The sequence below is a fragment of the Bos mutus genome, chromosome 14 (genome assembly GCF_027580195.1).
Source record: "Bos mutus isolate GX-2022 chromosome 14, NWIPB_WYAK_1.1, whole genome shotgun sequence".
Lineage (NCBI taxonomy): Eukaryota > Metazoa > Chordata > Mammalia > Artiodactyla > Bovidae > Bos > Bos mutus.
In genome coordinates this window covers 69,579,012-69,601,350 of record NC_091630.1, presented here as the reverse complement: position 1 = coordinate 69,601,350, position 22,339 = coordinate 69,579,012, and the positions used below count along the sequence as shown (strand labels likewise).

The 22,339-nt window shown below is 53.9% G+C and overlaps 2 protein-coding genes across 8 annotated transcripts; one reads left to right on the top strand and one right to left on the bottom strand.

Annotated features, from left to right (window-relative positions):
- Positions 1-1,722: 1,722 nt before the first annotated feature.
- RPL8 (ribosomal protein L8) lies at positions 1,723-4,414 on the bottom strand. Its single transcript, XM_070382671.1, has 6 exons — positions 4,293-4,414; positions 3,923-4,069; positions 3,699-3,840; positions 3,264-3,482; positions 2,145-2,260; positions 1,723-1,916 (listed from the first exon to the last, which is right to left on the bottom strand). Exons 2-6 carry the CDS (start codon positions 4,058-4,060, stop codon positions 1,758-1,760), a joined length of 774 nt encoding a protein of 257 aa, XP_070238772.1. The 5' UTR covers positions 4,061-4,069; positions 4,293-4,414; the 3' UTR covers positions 1,723-1,757.
- Positions 4,415-12,647: 8,233 nt separating this feature from the next.
- ZNF7 (zinc finger protein 7) lies at positions 12,648-21,751 on the top strand. Of its 7 annotated transcripts, XM_070382614.1 has the most exons (7): positions 12,725-12,785; positions 13,253-13,304; positions 14,164-14,208; positions 14,686-14,812; positions 16,507-16,623; positions 17,890-19,431; positions 19,870-21,751. In XM_070382614.1, the coding sequence occupies exons 2-7, from the start codon at positions 13,281-13,283 to the stop codon at positions 19,872-19,874; spliced, it is 1,860 nt and encodes a 619-aa protein (XP_070238715.1). In that variant the 5' UTR covers positions 12,725-12,785; positions 13,253-13,280; the 3' UTR covers positions 19,875-21,751. The 7 variants fall into 7 exon arrangements, with proteins under 7 accessions (XP_070238714.1, XP_070238715.1, XP_070238712.1 ...); XM_070382611.1 differs by lacking the exon at positions 19,870-21,751 and having other exon boundaries at positions 16,510-16,623; positions 17,890-19,715; XM_070382610.1 differs by lacking the exon at positions 19,870-21,751 and having other exon boundaries at positions 17,890-19,715.
- Positions 21,752-22,339: the final 588 nt, after the last annotated feature.

The following is a 22,339-nucleotide window of genomic DNA, read 5'->3' as shown; positions in this document are numbered from 1 at the left end:
GAGCACCGAAGAATGGATGCTTTTGAACTGTGGTGTTGGAGAAGACTCTTGAGTCCCTTGGACTGCAAGGAGATCCAACCAGTTCATCCTAAAGATCAGTCCTGGGTGTTCATTGGAAGGACTGATGCTGAAGCTGAAACTCCAATACTTTGGTCACCTGATGCAAAGAGCTGACTCATTTGGAAAAGACCCTGATGCTGGGAAAGTTGAGGGCAGGAGAAGGGGACGACAGAGGATGAGATGGCTGGATGGCATCACCGACTTGATGGACATGGGTTTGGGTGGACTCTGGTCGTTGGTAATGGACAGGGAGGCCTGGTGTGCTGCAGTTCGTGGGGTCGCAAAGAGTCAGACATGACTGAGCGACTGAACTGAAAGGCAGAAAAGTACAACCTTCTTCAGGGCCATGTGATCACTCAGAAAATGAAAATGCTTCCCTGGTGGCCTAAACAGTAAAGAATCTGCCTGCAAAGCAGGTTTCATCCCTGGGTTGGGAAGATCCCCTGGAGAAGGGAATGGCAACCCACTCCCATATTCTTGCCTGGAAAAGCCCATGGACAGAGGAGCCTGGGGGGCTACAGTCCATGGGGTCGTGAAGATTCACACATGAATGAGCGACTAACACACACATACTGGTCAGAATAGCCCTTGTTTTAAACCTCTGCCCCCAGCACCAATGCCTGTAAATGGGGCCTTAATGCTCTTGGAGCAAACCCTCCCTGTTGCCAGCCCCCTGGACAAAGCCCCAGGCTTTACCCAGTAAAGCAAGTTATGTCCTGGCAAATATGTGCAGTGCCCTTTTCTCCAGGAAGAAGCTTACAGTCCTCTCGTGACAGAGGTCTCAGCAACAAAGGGTCACTGTCTGGGTGTGGGTGGCTGAGGGCAGGTGGGGCCCCAGAAAGGCAAGACCAAAACTGAAGTTCACACTAGCGGCAGGCATGGACCATGAGAACACGGAGCCGCCTGGAACCAGTGACACCGTTACCGAGGGGCCCTGCCGCACAGCATCCCAAGACAGCCAAGATGACCAGCTGCTGTGTGCCACTTAGGAAGGTGGCTGCCAGTGCCCTCCACCCAGGCTACTGAGGGGATCCTTCCTCAGCCAGCCACCCACCACCCACCCTTACTGTGCCCTTACCATTACCTTACCCCTGTCTGCTTACCAGTCACTCCTGTGGTCAGTTACCCACAGTGGCTTGCAGCTCTTGCTTTCACACCAGCTCACAAGCAGATCCACCGGGGGCAGGGCACTCTAGCTGGCCTGTGGAAGCACGTGGTCCTGTCACTTATGGGCCCCCAACCCACATTGGTGTCCAAGCCAGCATGGCCCTATCAGCTTTGACCAGTCTATCATTTAAGTTCCAGACAAGGTGCAGGTGAGCTATGACAAAAAAGGAAGCCCGTCTGGTCCTTCCACTGCAGGACAGAACACCCTGGCCCTCAGCCTGTGGCACCACAGGCACCACTCACACCCAGTAGCACCCAGACCCTCAAGACAAGTTGAAGGTAATAAACAGGAGACATGGAGGTTACATTCCTTGCGAGTGGGATTCTCTGCTGTATGTGTTGGGGGCGGGGGGAGGGGGTGGGTGCGATTTACAAGAGGCAAGGTGTGAAGCAACCCAGCAGCCTCACCCCCCAGAGCCTCCACTGTTCCCTGGTGCACAGGGCACTCCTCGGAGAGGGGACCCTTCCCTCTGAAACCAGAAACACACAGCTCAGTTGTGAAAAGAAACAAGCTTTATTGAGCCACAGCCCTAGTTCTCCTTCTCCTGCACAGTCTTGGTTCCCCGGAGACGGCCTGTCCGGCGGGCAGCAATGAGACCCACTTTCCGGCCAGCAGGGGCGTCTCTGCGAATAGTAGAGGGTTTGCCGATGTGCTGGTGGTTGCCACCTCCGAAGGGATGCTCGACAGGCTGCAGGAAGAAGGAGGTGATGGTGAGGTGGGGCTGACCCTCATCTACCTCAGGAGGGCTTGGGAACCGGCAGATTCAACCCGGCCTGTGCTTACAAACTATCAGCTACCTCAAACCACAGATCTCCCACCATCAAGAGGAGACACTCCAGGAAGGAACTTGTCCACCCAGTCTCACAGGCCTCATACACTGAATACTGACCCCACTGTCCACTTCTGGGCTACTTACGTTCATGGCCACACCCCGCACCCGTGGCCAGCAGTTCCTCTTTGCCTTATACTTGTGGTAGGCACGGCCGGCCTTCAGAATGGGCTTGTCAATGCGGCCACCTCCAGCCACCACACCTGTTGGAGACCAGGAGACTCAGGGAGATGTATCACCCACCACCCAGCGCTGGGGGACACTCCCCTCAGGCAGAGCATCCCCTGGTATGTCCTTGCCAGTGCCCCACCACCATGTGTCGTTCAGGATCACATGATCCCAGGAGCCTCAAAAATGCCTGGAAACCATCACCAAGCAGTAAATCCTGCAACAGCCTGTCAGCTAGAGCTTCCCCAGTGGCTCAGACAGTAAAGAATCTGTCTGCAATGCAGTATACCCAAGTTCAATCCCTGGGTTGGGAAGAAGCCCTGGAAAAGGGAATGGCAACCCACTCCAGTATTCTTGCCTGGAGAATTCCATGGACAGAGGAAATCCCATGGGATTGCAAAGAGTCAGACACGACTAAGCGACTAACACACACAGCCTGTTGGCTGATAGTTTCTTCAGCTACAGGGTAGCTAAACCAGGGCTTTACTCACATCGTCTGGAATGCCCACCTTGAGCCACAGCTTTTCAGAAGCCCTCCCCTTTGCAGGGTCTGGCACTAGGCTCCTCCCCACCCCAAAGAGGACAGCTGACCTGGCCCACCACTTCTCTGCCATTGTTCTGCTTATTCTGTGAGCACACCCTCAAGAGTCTCCCCCAAGCAGGACTGGATTTGCCACACGGATTCAAAGACGTTGTCAAACAGCCAACAAACTTGAGTACATGCATTTCAACACACTTTGTGGCTTTAACTAGGTGGCCCACAAAAGCAAAGATCACCTAAATCCAGGTTATCCCAGAGTGCAACTAAGCCTGCCTTTACTTTAAGTCCAGCATGTTGAACCTACTCTCATTCAACACCCAACCAGGAGTTAAACAAGCACTACTTGCACTCACTTAACAAGTATCCCGAATTAGACCACATATTGTGCTCAAGCTTAAAAAGCTCCCTGAGTGAAGCAGACAGCTGGGTTCCTGGCCCGTCTGGCTGCGGGCTGTCCACAGGAGACCCACAGCATACAACCGCTGCCTTCCACTCACCGACCACAGCTCTGTTGGCAGAGGAGATGACCTTTTTGGAGCCCGAAGGCAGCTTCACTCGCGTCTTCTTTGTCTCAGGGTTGTGGGAGATGACTGTGGCATAGTTTCCAGAGGCTCTTGCCAGCTTGCCTCGGTCACCAGGCTTCTCCTCCAGACAACACACGATGGTGCCCTCAGGCATGGTGCCCACCGGGAGCACGTTGCCGATGTTGAGCTGGGCTGCAAGAGAAAGGTGGTATGTCCTCACCACTGCTTGCCAAAACCAAGGCCAGCCTCCTCCCACAGCTCTCTGAGCACTCACCGGGACGCCTGGCCAAGCAGGTGTCCCCAAGTGAAGACTGCAGCCTTAACGTTCCTGCCTGGACCCAAGCTGTAAACCGCCAGGCCCCGCAAGTCCCTCCCCATCAAGACCTTTCACCTCGGCGCGGAGCTCACCCTTCTTGCCACAGTACACAAACTGGCCGGTGTGGATGCCCTCAGCAGCGATGAACAGCTCTGTCCGCTTCTTAAAACGGTACGGATCCCGGAAAACCACTTTGGCAAGGGGCGCTCCGCGGCCCGGGTCGTGGATGATGTCCTGCGGGTCGAGGCAGCGTGAGCGGCTTGGGGGTCCCGCTGGGCGCCCCGCGCCCCAACCCGTCCCGGCCCACGCCCCGAACCTTCACGATGCCCTTGATATATCCGTGTCGCTCGGCGAAATCCACGGCGCGTAGGCGCGCGGCGCCTTTTCTGTGCTTCACATGTGCGCGGAACACGGAGCCGGCGCCCTTCCTCTGCCCACGAATCACGCGGCCCATGGCGGCGACCTGAAGGAAGCTCACAGTCAGCAGCCGTTCGGCCCTGGCATCCCCACCACCGGGCTTCAGGGGCCCCGCTCCCTTGGCTCCTCCTCCCGCCCTCAGGATCCTCCGTGTCCCCAGCCCCAGCCGTACGCCCCCGGCGCTTTTTCCAGAGTCAGCTAGGGTCCCTAGCGGAGCCTAGAACGACGGGGGGCGCCGGATGGCTCCGGATAGCACCAACACGTCCTACCTGGTGCAGAGCGCGGCCCAAAGAGGGGACACGGCCCTAGAGAGCCGCCTTATCTTCCGGGGTGGGGCCGAGAGCCCGTAACCTTCCGGCCAAGGGCCGCCGCCGCCGCAATGCACACCGGGACTTGTAGTTCTATGGAGGTCGCCCGTAGCTCCTCCCGCGCTCCCGGCCTTCTACGCAAGCGCACTGAGTTAGACCGGCCGGCGCTGCACTTAAGACCCGGCGCGGGTCTAGCGGCGAGGCTGCTCTCTAGCAGAGGGGCCGCGGATTGGGTGGGCAAGGCTACCCGGCAGGGAGTCTCCAGCAAGATACATCTTTCTTTCTTTCGGAGAGGGGTCTCCTGGAGAAGTGGGAGGAGTCTTTCCAGAGAAGGTCCCTGGAGTTAGCAAAAGAGGAGGTGGAACCCCTGAATGATAACAGAGTAGGCGCAGACGGGGAGAGTTTAGTGATCAAGACCCTGGGTGTGCAGATTAGGCCTGAAGGGGGAGACCCGGCGAGGTAGGGAGGGGTCTCACGGAGCAGAGGAGCTTGTGCTCGGGACTCCGGGGTGATGTTTTTGCTCCAGTGTGGCCTCGCAGGGGTGGATGCCAGGGAGACATCGGAAGATGACAGGAGCGGGAAGGAAGTGGCCATGTGGCCACGTTCTGAAGCCACGAGGGAGCAGAGGGGACTGTGCATGAGGCCCAGTTAAGAGACAACCGGCTGGGCGTGTCAAGGAGAGCCCACCAGGGGGCAGCACTTCCCACAGCAGGGCCAGAGCTGAGGGGGCACCTGGATCTCCTTGGGGCAGGTTGAGGGGTTTTGAGGTCAGCTCCTCAAAGGACCAGAAGGTCAGAGGGATGGAAGTGGGGACAGTGCTTGGACTTGTGTGCTGTGGGGTCCCTGGGATGGAGTATGGGGGAGGGGCGGGGCGGGACACACGGCCCTGCACTCTCCCTTTGACCCTAAACTGGCTTCCCAAGCTGTGGATGCAGCCAGAATAAGGCTGACCAAACCCACTCCAGGCTTGTGTCCAGGCTTTCACCACAGTCTGGGTACGACAGAGGTAGCAGTGCAAGCCCAGGAGCCAGGGCGTGTCTGGTGGCTGTGAGCCCCCACTGGGGGCCATGGGCCCAGGGAAGCCTGAGACCTGCTGTTCCAGGGGTGGTGCTCATGTGGACTCCTCCCTAAGGCCTACCTTGAGGCACATGTGTAGACTCAAGGAAGGGCAGCTGATGGTGGGGCTTGGAAGGTGCACACCCCTGCCTCATGCTTGGTGCATCTATGCAGAGATGGTAGTACTGGCTGGCGAACCTCCCACAGTCCGAGATCTGTGCCTCAGCTCCCCTCACTGGTCTGAATGTCGGCTTCCACATGAGGCAACTGAGCCTGATATACAGCCAGGTCTCTGCAGATCCGGGCCATTCAGGGTGGTGAGGACAGCCTCCCTGGGCATGGGGATCTCAGATCTTCAGGAGGGGCCCAACTGCCTTTGTCCCCAGATGAGGCACTCCCCACACAGTGCCATTGCTCACACTGGTCAGCCGGGGTGCCCTCTAATACCACCGAGTTCCACTTCCTTTAAAAGTTGTTCTTCTCACACCTACACACATGAGTAATTTGGAATAAACTCGAGTAACCATGCCCCTCTTCTTTTTCAGCTATGCTCCCCACGCTAGCATCTTTGGCAAACAGAACCCTATACTCCTGCTGTCTTTGATGGGAACAATAATACTACCTATCATAAGATCATTGTGAGGGTTAGATGAGTGAATACGCATGAAGAATATAAAGTAAGCCTACAAAAATCACCAGGGCTGTAGAAGTTAGAGGGGCCAAGCTCAGGCACAGATGGGAGAGGTGGCCTGAGAGAGTGACCAGGGGGAGCAAAGGGAGCCTTCAAGCTGGGCAGGATCAGCTTGTTGACAAGAGTTGTGCATGCTGAAGGTGTTTTTATCTCCTGTTTGTGTATTCTACTTCTAAAATGGGGTTTTTTTAAGGGTGCATGGGGGACTTCCCTGGTCCAGTGGATAGGACTCTACATATCCACTGCAGGGGGCAGGGTTCAATCCCTGGTCTCAGAACTAGGAGTTCTCATGGCACAACTAAAGAGCCCACATGCCTCAAGGAAGATGGAAGAGCCTGCATGCCACAACTAAGACCCAGTGCAGCCAAATAAATAAATATTAGAGAAAAATTAAAAAACATTCTCTGAAAGACCCACCTACAGTGATGAATGCTGGCCTGAGGTGCAGACAGGCCGTTGCCTCTGAGCTGTGTCAGGTAGTGGGCTCTCTGGCTTCAGAGCTCCTGCAACCCCCCAGCAGAGCCCCCCCACCACCACCACCCCGACACACACACACCACTCAGTGATCATCTGGCCCCACATTGCAGGCCAGTCCAGCCGCTGTGATTTTATCTGCATTTGGGGGCCTCCTGGGGGCCTCTTGGACGTTTAGGGGTTGTGTATGGGGCCTTCTTAACTTACTTGTCCCTTTCCGTGGACAAATAGCTCTTCTGTTCACTCCACCCTTTCCTGTGTCTGCCCACGTGCTCTGTGTTGTATATCTGGAAACTGTCTCATCCACTCTCCTAATTTGTTGTTCTACAGAAAAACTGAATATTCTGGAGTTGTCCAGCAAACACACACAATAGAGCCTTTATACTTTCACTTTGAGTTAATTGCTGCTCATTAACATAAGCATAATGGGGATTTTCTTCTGATTTTGAAAAAATATTAATGACTTCCCTGATGATCCAAGGGCTAAGACTGTCTGCTCCCAATGCAGGGGCCTGCGTTCGATCCCAGGTCAGGGAACTAGATCCCACATACTGCAACTAAGACCTGGCCCAGCCAAAGATATATATATATATATATATATATATATAAATATATATATTAAAGTGAAAGTGAAGTCGCTCAGTTGTGTCCGACTCTTAGCAACCCCATGGACTGCAGCCCACCAGGCTCCTCCGTCCATGGGATTTTCCAGGCAAGAATACTGGAGTGGAGTGCCATTGCCTATTAGCAAATCTCTGAAGTACTTGCAAAATGTGGTCTTGTCACTAATAAGCTAAGAATGTACTTAAAGAGGTACCCTTTTCCCAAACAAAGTGCATTTTTAGCCCTGACATTTTTTTTCCAACTTTTTAAAGCATGGTAAGATACACATAATATTTGCCATCTTAGTCATTTATAAGTATGCAGTTTAGCGGTATTGGGCTTCCCTTGTGGCTCAGGTGGTAAAGAATCCACCTGTAATGTGGGAGACCTGGGTTCAATCCCTGGGATGGAAAGATCCCCTGGAGAAGGGAAAGGCTACCCATACCAGTATTCTGGCCTGGAGAACTTCATGGACTATATAGTCCATGGGGTTACAAAGAGTCAGACATGACTGCATGATTTTCACTTTCACTTTTGGTGGTATTAGGGTTAGGGTTAGAGTTAGGAGATGGGCCCCTGGGCTGGACACCTGGTGTTTGTCAACTGGAGTAAAATTCAAGCTTTGTTCTCACCCTGACACTTCAAGGACAAAGCTAGTGGCAAAAACTGAGCTCTGTTAAAGCAATGAGATGACCACTCCTGAGGTTAAGGAAGACTTCTCTGTCTGCACTTGCACAGGAAGGCTTCATGGGTGTCGAAAAGCAAGGGAGCCCCACCCCATTACAAGTGTGGACATGCACCCACAGGCCTCTGCCTTGGGATTCATCTTAGGAAAAAGTTGTGCACACATATTGGGGAGGATCCAAGGACAGTCAGATGTGAAGAAAGAAACAAAATAATTGGCCAAATGTAAACAAAGACCCCAAACACCAGGAGAGATAAGAAAGCCTTCCTAAGTGATCAACGCAAAGAAACAGAGGAAAACAATAGAATTGGAAAGATTAGAGATCTCATCAATTAGAGATATGAAGGGAACATTTCATGCAAAGATGGACACAATAAAGGACAGAAATGGTATGGACCTAACAGAAGCAGATGATATTAAGAAGAGGTGCAAGAATACACAGAACTATACAAACAAGATATTCATGACCCAGATAACCATGATGGTGTGATCATTCACCTAAAGCCAGACATCTTGGAGTGCAAAGTCAAGTGGGCCTTAGGAAGCGTCACTATGAACAATGCTAGTAGAGGTGATGGAATTCCACTTGAGCTATTTCAAATCCTAAAAGATGATGCTGCGAAAGTGCTGCACTCAATATGCCTGCAAATTTGGAAAACTCAGCAGTGGCCACAGTACTGGAAAAGGTCAATTTTCATTCCAATCCCAAAGAGAGGCAAAGCCAAAGAATGTTCAAACTACTGCACAATTGCACTCATCTCACAAGCTAGCAAAGTAATGCTCAAAATTCTCCAAGCTAGGCTTCAACAGTTCATGAACCGAGAACTTCCAGATGTTCAAGCTGGATTTAGAAAAGGCGAGGAACCACAGATCAAACTGCCAACATCCACTGGATCAGAGAAAAAGCAAGAGAATTCCAGAAAACCATCTACTTCTGCTTCATTGACTAAAGCCTTCGACTGTGTGGATCACAACAAACTGTGAAAAATTCTTCAAGACATAGGAATACCAGACCACCTTACTTGTCTCCTGAGAAACTTGTATGCAGGTCAAGAAGCAAAAGTTAGAACTGGACGTGGAGCAACAGACTGGTTCAAAGTTGGGAAAGGAGTGCATCAAGGCTGTATATTGTCACCTTGCTTATTTAACTTATATGCAGGGTTCAGTTCAGTTCAGTCACTCAGTCGTGTCCGACTCCTTGCGACCCCATAAACCGCAGCATGCCAGGCCTCCCTGTCCATCACCAACTCCCGGAGTTCACCCAAACTCATGTCCATTGAGTTGGTGATGCCATCCAATCATCTCATCTTCTGTCGTCCCCTTCTCCACCCACCCTCAGTCTTTCCCAGCATGAGGGTCTTTTCAAATGAGTCAACTCTTCGCATCAGATGGCCAAAGTATTGGAGTTTCAGCTTCAACATCAGTCCTTCCAATGAACATCCAGGACTGATCTCCTTTAGGATGGACTGGTTGGATCTCCTTGCAGTCCAAGGGACTCTCAAGAGTCTTCTCCAACACCACAGTTCAAAAGCATCCATTCTTTGGCGCTCAGCTTTCTTTATGGCCCAACTCTCACGTCCATACATGACCACTGTATGTATGGAACCATAGCCTTGACTAGACAGACCTTTGTTGACAAAGTGATGTCTCTGCTTTTTAATATGCTGTCTAGGTTGGTCATAACTTTCCTTCCAAGGAGTAAGCGTCTTTTAATTTCATGGCTGCAGTCACCATCTGCAGTGATTTTGGAGCCCAGAAAAATAAAGTCAGCCACTGTTTCCACTGTTTCCCCATCTATTTGCCATGATGTGATGGGACCGGATGCCATGATCTTAGTTTTCTGAATGTTGAGCTTTAAGCCAACTTTTTCACTCTCCACTTTCACTTTCATCAAGAGGCTCTTTAGTTCTTCTTAACTTTCTGCCATAAGGGAGGCATATCTGAGGTTATTGATATTTCTCCCAGCAATCTTGATTCCAGCTTGTGCTTCATCCAGCCCAGCGTTTCTCATGATGTCCTCTGCATATAAGTTAAATAAGCAGGGTGACAATATACAGCCTTGACATACTCCTTTTCCTATTTGGAACCAGTCTGTTGTTCCATGTCCAGTTCTAACTGTTGCCTCCTGACCTGCATAGGTTTCTCAAGAGGCAGGTCGGGTGGTCTGGTATTCCCATCTCTTTCAGAATTTTCCACAGTTTATTGTGATCCACATAGTCAATAAAGCAGAAATAGATGTTTTTCTGGAACACTTTTGCTTTTTCTGACATCTTACCATCCCTGATTAAAACAGAATCCACATACATTTTAACTCTCCAGGAGATTCCTGAGTGTTCGGGGATAGTGACAGCCTTCAGCAGCTCTGTCCCACTTCACTGAAAGTGTTATTTCCCTGTGCCATCTACTAGACTACAGAAAGTGGCCTTGGAAACACATCTCTTTAAAAATATATATACATATCTGTCCACACATTTTGTGGCATCTTAATTCCCCAATCAGGAAGTGAATCTGTGTGCTCAGCAGTGACAATGTGGAGAACTAATGACAGGATTGCCAGGGAATTCTCAAAGATAATTTAATTATTTGTCGATTGATTTTTGGCTGTGCTGGGTCTTCGTTGCTTTTGCGTGGGCTTTCTTTAGTTGCAGCAAGCGGGTCTACTCTTCATTGCCATGTGTGGGCTTCTCATTCTGGTGGCTTCTCTTGTTGCAGAGCACACTCTCTAGGCATGTGGGCTTCAACAGTTCTTGTACCCCAGGTTCAGTGACTGTGGCACACAGGCTTAGTTGTTCTGAGGCATGTGGAATCCTCCCAGACCAGGGATCAAACCTGTGTCCCCTCCCATCCACTGCACCAACAGGGAAGTCCTCGAAAATAACTTTCAAGCATGGCTTTTCCCCTGGGAACACTTACAGCTCAGAATCCTAATCCCAGGCTGGAAATAGCCGGAAAGTGATTTGGGTTTGCCCAGAGAAGAGGCACTGTGACCATTTGGGGACCATGCAGGCCCCTGGCTGTTAACAGTCTGTTTGCTCAGTGGGTCTAAGGCTCAGTGAGGATTATGGAATGCAGGTGTGGAGGCCCTGGAATGGCCTGCAGTGGACAGACACAGTCTCCTTCACCCTGCATCCAGGTAGCACCCTCAGAACCCTGGTCCCCACACCTTCCACACTGCCCAGGTGTCTGCCGGGTGGACACTCTGGGCCAGACTCTTGTGGCAGCTGAGGTGGTTCTGTCATCAGTCTGAAGATCCCAGTGTCAGCCCTTGCTCCCCTTCTTGCTCCCTGGGTCAGCCTCACGTTGAGTAGAAGTGCTCCCCTGATCTTGAGTAGGAGTACTCCCCTCCTTGAGGGGCTAGGCTGGGGCCCAGGTTTGCCAGGACCTCCTGGCTCAAGATGGTGCAGTGTGATGACACTCCTGCAGAAGGGGGACCCAGTAGGTCAGGACACCAGTGAGCTCAGGGTGCCTGAGTACTTGGCTAGGGGTTAGGGTTAAGAAGCAGGTGTGCACCCAGTCCTTTCCCATTCCCCATTTCTTCATCTATTCATCTTTTGCACAGATGCTTTCAGAGTTATGAGGGAGGATGTGGCAATGGGAGAGCTGAAAATTGTTCAACATCTGGAGGCGTGGGGTGGGAGACCCAGATTACACCCCGCAGGCACCCAGGGAAAAGAGCTGGTTCCTCTGAGCATTCTATGTTTTCCCTTCCACCTCCCCTAGGTGTCTGTCCAGGAACTGACTCTGTCCACCTCCTTCCTCGGGCTTGCGCCCATTCACCAGGGCTTTGCCAGGGACCCCAGGGTTTGGATCATCAACGAGGCTGGTGTCAGGGCCCTCCCCTCAACCTTGCCGCTCCAGGGCTGTCCAGCGTGAGAAGTTCCAAGGGCCCGGACCACACGGGAAGCTGTGGCCTCGGAATACACGCGCAGCATCCTCCCCAAAGCTGAGGGAGCTGGGCTGCCGAAGGGGAGGCTCCTGCTGAATCCCAAAGAAGTTGGAGTGCCCTCCCCCTACACACAGGACGGCGTGGGTATGGGAGAACACCCAGAACAAGCTGCCCCAGGAGCCAGACAAAGCTGGGTTGGGAGAGGGCACGGCGAGGAGCAGCCTTGACCTGACACCCGGGCGCGCCGCCCTTCGCCTGAGGGCCCACCACCTCAAGTCTCTCGGTGGGTCCTAGGTTGTCCCGCTGCCTCGAGCCCCGCGACGCAGCCAGGGACGCCAGCCAGACGTCCCGGTTGACGTCTGCCCTGGGCCTCTCCTCCTGGTGGTCCTCACCCTTTCTGCAGCCCTCACAGCCTCATCTCTGGGCTGTCGGTGCCCCTCCACACTCTGCGGTGCCCGTGGCCCGAGACATCTCCACACCAAGGACAGGAAAACCTACTCTCTCCACAGGGCTCCTTTGCACCCCATCTGGCCGCTCGCCCCCGTACTCCACTGGGCACAGCTGGGGCAGCGGCGTCTCTGTAGTCCTGGAGCCTGGAACAGGCCCAGCAGGCGCGTTCTGCCCGGCAGCAGCCCGCACACAGAACCCAATGCGGGGACCAGCGGCCCAGACTGTGACCAGAGGTGCGCGGGGCCGGCCCGGGCGACCCTCAGGTCGCTATCCTCCGGTTTCGTCCGGGTCTACTCCCCGCCTCCAAGCCACACAGCAGCGAGCCCGAGCCCTCGCTTTCCCCCGGCCCCAGCCCCGCCCTCCTTGAACTGTGACCCCGCCCTTTACCGGATTCCGCCCCGCCCGCTCCGGGCTCTGTCGGTTCCCAAGCTACCTGGCCCCGCCCCGTCTCCGGCTTCCTAGGTTGGGGACTGGCTGGGAACCACCGAGTCGGCTGAGCCTCCGAACCGCCCAGAGCAACCGGAAGTCTGCGGGGCGAGCGGTCGCGAGCGACCGAGGCCCGTTTCCGGCGTCGTCGCGCTGCTAGAGTCTCCGGCTGGCCCCAGGAGGGTGAGTCGGTGCTGAGGGCGTAGATTAGCGTCGGGGCGGCCCAAGTTCTCCTCCCCTTGGTCTAAGAGGTCTCCTACCGGCCCCCTCGTCCTCCCGCCTCCGATGAGGCGGGCTCCGCGCTCCCCCGGCCTCTCCGCTGGGAAGCGCTGGTGGAGCGGGCGGCTCTGAGAGCCCGTTGGCGCCGGGTAGGGCGGTGGTCGAGCCTTGTCCGTCTTGGCCGGGAAGAAGCGGGAGGGGTCATCCCACAGATCCGGCCTCGCGGCAGCCTCGTAGCCTCCCCTTCGAGTCTAGGCATGCTCCAGCCTGCATACCCATCATCTCCCTCGGGGGCACTCTTTTACCCTTTCTCACTGCTCCTTCAAGACCTAGACTTCATGAAGGTGGCCAAAAGGGCTATGTCTTGCGATCGTAGGCTGTGTATTTTCTCTTAATTCTGGCTGCTACTTAGAGCCTGTACTTCTCTACAGGGACCCAGGATCCAGCACCGGGAGGCACATGCCTGCTGCTGGCCAGGCCCAGGTGGGGAACCGCTTGACAGTGGTCACTGCAGTCTGAATCAGCTCATGGCCTAAAGCTTCTTCCCTCAAGCCGCTTTTGGAGTCAGACTCTCCCCTAGGAAGTCTACTTCTCTATTTGACCTCCCAGGGGGATGCCCGGAGAGGGGTCAGGTTTTTGTACAAGGGTTGGGGTGTAGTCAGGTGTCCCCTCCTCTTTTCCTGCAGTCCATCCTTCTGGTTCCTGTCTACTCCAGCCGCCCGTCACACCATGACTCATCTTGCTGCCTGAGATCTTGCCCCACTGGCTCATTCAGCCCTAGTCCTTCCTGCCTCGGAGGGTCCTTCTTGCCTCTGGCCCTTGCACACTCTGTTCCTGCTGCCTACGAGTTCCCTCCCCACCCCGATTAGCACCGAGTTAGCACCTAGGGGAAGTGACCCATCAGACTAAGTCAGAGTTTCCTAGTTTAAATGCTTTCTGAGTCCCTTGTACTTGTGCTGTCATCACAGTTGTAGTTTTGGTTTGTTTGCATGGTCAGTTAACTCTTTACCCCACTAGGCTGCTCCAAGGAGGTAGAGTCCTTGTGCGCTATTCACTGCCACATCCCTATTGCCTAGCCGAGCACCTGGTACACATGGCAACTACCCATTACATGTTTGTGGAGTAATTCTTCCATGTCACACTCTCTGAAAGACGAATGAAGCTTCGGAGGGCAGATACTGTAGTGCTACAGCCATTTTGGCCCCACCACAAGTCCCTGCCAGAGAACACTTGGAGTTGGAAGTAAAAGATTGGAGGACGTGGTGCCCCCTCGATTAGTCTGGAAGTGAGAGGTTGGGGCCTCCAGGATCGTGACCTCTGACTCTTTGGTAACCGCCAACAGGTCTCTCAGCCAGGACACGTGGATTCCCACCCACCGAGCCTCATGGTAGGAGTCTGACTTCCCCTGTTCCCTCCCTCGTCTTGTGAGGCCCCTACCTGCTCCTCTGGGCACCCACCGTGCCCAATGGGCCTGGACCTAGACCCTCGGCCTCTTGCTGACCCCTTGCCAGTCTCGGGTGTGTCCAAGGTAGTGAGCAAACCCTGCTCAGATTGGGCCTGCCTGAGGCTCTTGGGGGAGGGTTGTAGATCCCCATGACCTGGGTCTCTCCCTCTCCTCCATACTGTCCCTCCCCTTGATTTTATTTTATTTTTTGGCTACACTGCACAGCTTGCAGGATCTTACTTCCCTGACCAGGGATTGAGCCTGTGCCCCCTACAGTGGGAGCAGAGTCCTGACCACAAGACAGCCAGGGAATTCCTTCCTCCCCTCGATTTTAAAACCAAAGGGGCCTGGCGACTGTCTCACTCAACCTTGTGGTCTGTGTGCTTGAGACAGCCAGGAGACTGGTGTGTGTCCTTTCAGGAGGCTGTGACATTTGGTGATGTGGCCGTGCACTTCTCGCGGGAGGAATGGCAGTGTCTGGACCCTGGCCAGAGGGCTCTCTACAAGGAGGTGATGCTTGAGAACCACAGCAGTGTGGCTGGACTAGGTGAGGCTTTATTTGGACACCCCTAGCCCTTCCATCATCGGTCAGCACCCACCTATTTTGGCCTCTGCTAGAGGCTGCAGATCTGGAGGCCATGTGTTCGAGCCCTCATGAGCTAGGCAGGGGCTTGGGACTGTGAGTCCTTGTGGGTCAGAAGCTGACCCCAGGAGGAGTCTTGGTGAGCCAAGCAGGCTCCCAGGTTTGCATACGTCATGTGATTCAGTGCTCACAGGGTAGGTGGACTTTCTGCCTGAGTGGGTAGAAATACAATCCAAACTTGAAATGGCTTAAACAGCTACTCAGATTTTCAATTTTTCTAGTGTGTACTTATTCAGAACACTCTTCATTTTTAATGTCTGTTATGTTTGTATTTGTTTCCCTTATTTATTTTTGCAGCATTTTTTCACTGTGTTGACCGTGATTGATACTGACTGCTATGAGACTGTTGTTTCATCTTTCAGAGACCCAGCTTGTGGGTTTTGGGGGGCAGGAGGGGCAGGGCGCTCCGTCACTGAGTCTTTCCGCCTTTCTTCCTTCTTCCCTTTTAATTTATTGGGTCTGCTGTGTTGTTTCTTTTCTTTCCTTCATACCTTTTGGCTGTGCTCACAGTGTAGGTGGACTTTCTGCCTGAGTGAATAGAAATAGAATCCAAACTTGAAATAGCTTGAACAGCTACTCAATCAGATTTCTTACTGTTTCTTGAGCTTAGTATTTACCTGTTCTGTGTTTACCATTCTTGTTTCTAGTTGGTGTATTTAAAAACATGAAATTTTATGCATAAATATCATTTCAGCTGCATCCTACGAATTGTAACTCACAGTAAATACAGTTGCCACTTACTCACTCATCACATAGTTTCTGGATAGTCATAGTTTTGAGCCACCCATTGTGGTTGCTGTTGTGTCCAGCTGCACTTGGGTCAGGTGCAGGCTGTGGTGGTGTTTCATGCCTTTGCCTGACCCCCTTTCTGGCTGCCCAGGGACGTTTCTCTGTGAGCCGCACACGTGTGCTTGGCGGGAACCTATTTCCTGTCAAGTGTGGGGTCCTGCTGTCACCTGAGCCTTTGACCTTCTCTGCCTGCTGCCTTCTCCACCCCATGGCTGAACACCTGAGGAGTGCTCTAGCCAGAGGGCTTGACTGGCCCTTGGGTGGGCTGGGAGCACTTCACATGGCTGCCCCACAGCATGGGGGCTACTGGCCCCAGAAGGCAGGTGCCAGGGGGTGCCTGCCGGTCTCCAGCCCTCTGCTGAGGCCCTGGGCTCTGTGTGAGGACTTGAGACTGGGGCTGCTGGCTGATGATTGGGCTTCACACCTTCTGATTTAAAATCCATTTTGTTGGTTGATTTGTTGTTGTATTGTTTCTTAAGCAACCGTACCTCTTGGAGCATCCCTGAAGGGACTGAGGGAAGTGCTGGCTGTGCCTGCTTCTCTCCCCGTGGGGGATAGCTGGCCTGTGTTCTGCAGCCTTGGGTGACAGGACTCCCTGGCGATCCTGGCCCTGTCTCCATCTGCAGCAGGGCCAGACCGGGAGTCCACACGCTCCTCTCTGTCCAGCCTCAGGAGGCAGCAGGTCTGGACAGGAGGCCCCTGTGCTCCAGTAGCCCCCAACCCTTCACTCCTGGGGACCAGGGAGAACTGAGCCCCGAGCTGCACTCCCAGCCACAATGATACCGTCTCCTCCTCTGCTGCCCCCACAGCAGGATTCCTGGTCTTCAAGCCTGAGCTGATCTCCCGGCTAGAACAGGGGCAGGATCCATGGGTCCTTGACCTGCAAGGAGCAGAGGGGAGAGAGGAAGCCAGGACCACCCGGACAGGTGAGGCTTCTGGGCACAGGAGGGATTCAGGGTCCCCATGCCCGGCAAGGGCTCAGGTGGGAAGCTGGAGGGGGACCCCAGAGGCTGTCCATGCAGCTTTGCTGAGCTGGCTGGGTATGCTGTGGGGTGGGCCTAGAGGCGTAGGCCAGTCATGGGGCAGCCTCAGGAGAGACTAAACTACAGAAAAGCAAGGGCATAGAACTCCTGTGCATTATAGCAAGACAGTTTGTTTTTGAACCACATTTTGTTAGTTTGAATTTTACTAATCATATTAAGCAAAGGCACACGTGTGACTCTGAGCAGCTGTTCACCTGCCACTGCCATGCTCCCTCCAGAGTTTCATGGGGTCTGGGTGACCCAGCCTCTCAGATGAAGTTCCAGGGCTGTGTTGGTGTCCTGAAACTGCTGTAACAAAGCACATAGACTGGAGGCTTACCACAGCCGAGATGTACTGTTCCTTAGTTGTGGGGACCACATGTCCAGGATCAAGTCACAAGCAGTGTTGTGTCCCTCTGAAACCTGTAGGGGAGGATCCTCCCTGCCTATTCCAGTTTCTGGTGGCCCCAGGTATTCCTTGGCTGGTGGCCACATCCCTCCATCCCTCCATGTGGAGGGCAAGCAGGGAGGTGGGCCCTCTGGAAACCCCCAGGAAGGAGGCGTCAGCGTAGCCCAGTGTAGTCACTGTGGCCACCTGGAAGCTGAGGGGCAGGGCAGCAAGGGATGGACGCAGCAGTGTGAGTCAGAGGGCAGGACTGGCAGCGGCTGGAGAGAACCCTGCCCGGTGGACAGCTGAGGCCCATCTCTCTTGGACTCACCCGTGCGCCCCTTGGCAGCTCTTGTGCCTCATTTTTCTCAGTACATAACACCCCTCTGTTCAGTTTTCAGCCCCTCTTTCCTCCTTACTCTACTTCCTCTCACAGGCACCCTAACCCTGCCTCTTATCCTCCACCCTTTTGGGCTAACTTTGCCTCTTTGTGGGTTTTTCCTCGTACTCATTCCCTGTGAGATGACCTTTTCTCCATGTAGGAGAGTGGCTCTTTGGAGTCTTCCAGGTATATAGTAACTGAATGAATGCATTAAGCATGAACAGAACCAGATTTTGACCACTGTCAAAAGGCATTGACTTCTCATTGCATCTTTCCAAATGCTCAGTACAGCCTGTCCTGGGAGGGGGCTCAGTCCCAGGGGTGGTATGCACCCCCAACCCCCAGTCTCCTTTCTCTGAGCACAGGGGATTAGCAGCAATTTGCTTCCTGTTCATTTCAGATTCTACAGTTGGGACCGATGGTGAGCAGGACATGGACAGTTTTAAATCAGAATCCGGGGGGGTCATGGTCAAAACCTTGCCCCAGAACTTTCCCCAGAGTCCTGGCTTTGGAAACACCTCAGATCCTGAAGTCTGTTCACAGAGACAGCCAACCTCCCTCTTCCATAAAAACTTCTTGAACATGGGGACCACGGGTCCCAGGAAGGCCTTCACCGAGGACGAGTTCCAGGGTCATGGTGAGTGGGGAAGCAGTGGCCGCCTGGGTTGTCAGCCTGATCAAAGTCAGTGGTCCTTCGGAAGGTGCGATGTATGTGGCAGGAGTCTGCGATCTCCTTCAGATGCTGCTCTACACCAGGAAGTGAATACCCAGCAGAAACCCAACAGATGCCAAGAGTGCCAAAAACAGTTATCCGATTGCTTCCAGGGGAGACCTCTGAGTACCTTTCCTGGAGAGAAACCATATGAGTGTAGGGAGTGTGGGAAGGTCTTCAGGTTGTGCTCACAGCTTACTCAGCATCAGAGGATCCACACTGGAGAGAAGCCGTTTAAGTGCACCGACTGTGGGAAGGCCTTTCGCCTGAGCTCAAAACTTATTCAGCATCAAAGGATTCACACTGGGGAGAAGCCCTACAGGTGTGAAGAATGTGGAAAAGCCTTTGGGCAGAGCTCCAGCCTCATCCATCATCAGAGGGTCCACACGGGAGAGAGGCCCTATGGCTGCCGGGAGTGCGGGAAGGCCTTCAGCCAGCAGTCTCAGCTGGCCAGGCACCAGAGGACCCACACGGGAGAGCGGCCCTACCCGTGTCGGGAGTGCGGCAAGGCCTTCAGCCAGAGCTCAACCCTAGCTCAGCACCAGCGGATGCACGCTGCGGAGAAGCTTGAGCTCCCGAGAACCCCGGAGAGTCCCAGCCTGGGTGCACGTCAGAGGATGCATGTTCCTGAGAAGCCATTTAAGTGTGACGAGTGTGGGAAGGCTTTCCGGTGGGTCTCCCGCCTGAGTCAGCATCAACTGACACACACTGGAGAGAAACCTTATAAATGCAACAAGTGTTCAAAAGCCTTTGGTTGCAGCTCACGACTTATTCGCCACCAGAGAACTCACACTGGAGAAAAACCATTTAAGTGCGATGAGTGTGGGAAGGGCTTTGTCCAGGGCTCACACCTCATTCAGCATCAGAGAATTCATACCGGGGAGAAGCCGTACGAGTGCAGTGACTGCGGGAAGGCCTTTAGCCAGAGCTCGAGCCTCATTTACCATCAGAGGATTCATAAGGGGGAGAAGCCCTACGAGTGCCTCGAATGTGGAAAAGCCTTCAGCATGAGCACACAGCTCACAATACACCAGAGGGTGCACACGGGCGAGAGGCCATATAAGTGCAGTGAGTGTGGGAAGGCCTTCAGCCAGAATTCCACCCTTTTCCAGCACCAGATTATCCATGCCGGGGTGAAGCCCTATGGATGCAGCGAGTGCGGGAAGGCCTTCAGCCGGAGCTCATACCTGATCGAGCACCAGAGGATCCACACTCGTGCCCAGTGGTACCGTGAGTACGGGAGCACCCTGGAGGCTTCCACCCACACGAGTCGTAGGAGAGTTAATACTGTAAAGAAACTTCACAAATGTAATGAATGTGAGAAAATATTCAGGTGGCGGTCGCATCTCATTATCCACCAGAGAATTCACACTGGAGAGAAACCTTACAAATGTAATGAATGTGACAAAGCTTTTAATAGGAGCTCAAGGCTTACTCAGCATCAGAAAATTCACATGGGCTAGACCACTTACCTTTACAAATGTGTATAAATGTGAATAAACCTACAGCCTTAATTTATTTGACATGGGATCTTTTACACTGAAGATCTAGAAAACTGGGGAAGATTCAGAATTGCTGTCTTAGGGAGTGTTGAGATTCCTACGTGGTGTATGTTTCTGCTGGCACGTTTGACCTTATCCCCTCCAATAAAGCTCGTGTCTCCATCAGGGTGACACGTGTAGCATTTGAGCTCTCAGAGGGATGACCCTGGACCTTGCGGACGAGGCGTGAGATGAGCCCCGGCAGCCCCACCGGCTGAGGGGGTGGAAGAAGTCACCCAGGACGCCTTCCTTAGGCCCCAGGTACCAGACTGGCTTCTGCAGCAAGGATGTGTTTGTGCAGGGCTGCTGGGGGGGTGCCTGGGCTCCCCTTCTGCTCTCCTCAGCGGATATGCCTCGCAGAGCAGCCCTTCTCTTTGGGGAGGTGCTGGGTCCATGCAGGCACGCCAGGAGCAGCACCCAGGCCTGGGGACAGTGTCCCTGGCCTGCCGTAAGTCCAGAACCCAGTGGCCTCCCCGAGCGTTGTCTTATAGTGGTTACAAGAATGAAAGAGCAGCCCCGAGGACGCCACCCTCTGGTGGTACGCCTCTGCGTACCCTCAAAACACCAGCCACACGGACCACCAGAACTGGAAGGTCTGCAGGCAGACGCGTGAGCTGGTGCCTTTGCATAGGCCGATGGGTGCTGGAGACGCCTGCTCACCAGGATCAGCATGGGGGTGTGGCCTCAACGGGCCCCACAGGTCCCAGGGCAGAGGGCCCATGGGTGCCAGTGAGCAAGCCCACTCTGCTGGCATCACCTCCTGCTCAGGTTTTCTCTGCCAGCACAGCCCGGCTTGGGTCAAGTGGTCAGAGTATGTGGCCATCTTGTCACCAGCGGAAGGAACGTGCAGGGAACATCGCTGCTCTGGTTGACTGACAGGCTGGGCTGCAGAGCGGCTCCTGGAGCAGCTCAAGGCCTGCGAGCTGCAGGATGAGGCTGACATGCAGCGGTAGTTCCCGCATGGCCCAGGGCCCTGGGCTGTGCAGGGGGACTTAGGATGAGGAGTGTCACCAGCTGCTACCCAGGACCACCCCGAGACCTGGCGATCTTTGGCACCACTGACGATAATCACAGGGCAAAGGGCTGTCTTCCATGGAGGGGCCATGTCTCTGGTGTCCGACAGGTGACCCTGAGGTCACTTGAGGGTTTATTGCAACAGGACTTGGTGGGTCACATCACACGGGTTGTGTTAAGCCAGGTTCACCTTGTGTGATGTAGCCCAGAAGCAGCCTGTGGTTTTCTCTCCGAGAACAAGTGCCAGCCGTTCCAGGTGCCTGGAGAGGTTGGGACAGCAAAGTCCAGGATGTTCTCAGCAAGTAGACGGGACTCAACCCCCCAGCAGCTCAGCCTGATTGGCTGCTTCCCTGGCACAAGGTGTGTAGGTCGCAGCACTGTCTTGGGACAGGATTGCCCCACCTGCAACTTCGTTGTGCTCCTGCCCTGGGTGGGGCACCATGCAGACAGTGTGCATCTGCAGCAGCTGTAACCCCCCGCTTCACCCACAACTTGTGTCTGAAAGTCAGTGCAAGACGGCAGGGACCTCTACAGACACCAGAGGTTACGTCCCCACCTCAGCTGCTGTGCTGAACCAGGTGGTCACTGCCTTCAGAGCCTGGCAAGGTGGGCACCTCTAAGTGGGCCATATCTTAGGCCTTTTGAGCCACCTAATAGTGGGACAAGATCAAGGTCCTGGGTGGACATGCCACACCCCCACCCTCTGCTGGTTCTAAGAAAGTGGTTTGTCATCGGATGGGCCCTCCCCACAAGGGAGTCCTCCTGGCCACTTCCTGGTAATGACGTGCAAAGGGGTGCAGGGCCTCTGGACTCCAGGGTCTGCACCACAGGATGCTTGTCTTTCCTGACAGCACTTGCAGGCCAGCCAAAAAGGGCCCGAGGACCCAGCCTTAAACACACTCTAGCACCTGGACTCGGAATCAACATGGTCCTGTTGGGGCTGGCCCACTGTGTGCCCCGTGGGCCAAATGCAGGCCTGTGCCCACGTCTGTGAAGCCTGGTGATCAGCCTGAGGACGCTGGCCTGGGACCTCCACAAAACCTGAGCTGGAGTCAGTCTGTAAATGCATGCAGGTCTGAGAAATGTAATCACAGACAGCCAAGGAGGCTTCGCCAATGCAGCAGCTGCTTCTGATCTGACAGCCTCCTGGTTTTGCTTCCTGGCCGGTCGGCAGGGCTCCTGACCACGTGGGCTTGGTGCTGCTCACAATCCATGTGTGCTTGAATCACCTTCAGAATCTTCATGTCCCCGTTTACCTTGTAACAGGCCTAAGAACTAAGAATGGTTTTTACATTTTTAAATGGTTGGAGGCGGGTGGGGAAAGACTATTTTGTGACATTTGAGAATTATATTGAAATCAGATTTCAGTGTGGCCAAATAAAGGTTCTTGGAACACAGCTGGCCCTTTGCTTGCAGGGTGCCTCTGACCGCGTGGCAGTCCTGCCTCCAGCCTTTGAGGTATTATTTTTCCTCTGTTCTTATGTTTTGTTCACTTAAATGTCCCAGGATAACCAAAAATTCAATAGAAATAAATCTTAAGCCCTACATTCCAGCCTAGAATACTGGCTGCAGAAGCATTGGGT

Bases quoted from the DNA above. Each gene is read 5' to 3' on its own strand.
- RPL8 (XM_070382671.1), bottom strand. From the start codon at position 4,060: ATGGGCCGCGTGATTCGTGGGCAGAGGAAGGGCGCCGGCTCCGTGTTC. The intron at 3,841-3,922 runs GTTCGGGGCGTG...CTCGACCCGCAG, and splicing joins ATATCAAGGGCATCGTGAAG to GACATCATCCACGACCCGGG. The intron at 1,917-2,144 runs GTAAGTAGCCCA...TTCTTCCTGCAG, and splicing joins TGCGGGGTGTGGCCATGAAC to CCTGTCGAGCATCCCTTCGG.
- ZNF7 (XM_070382610.1), top strand. From the start codon at position 13,281: ATGCCTGCTGCTGGCCAGGCCCAG. The intron at 14,813-16,506 runs GTGAGGCTTTAT...CTGCCCCCACAG, and splicing joins CAGCAGTGTGGCTGGACTAG to CAGGATTCCTGGTCTTCAAG. The intron at 16,624-17,889 runs GTGAGGCTTCTG...TGTTCATTTCAG, and splicing joins AGCCAGGACCACCCGGACAG to ATTCTACAGTTGGGACCGAT.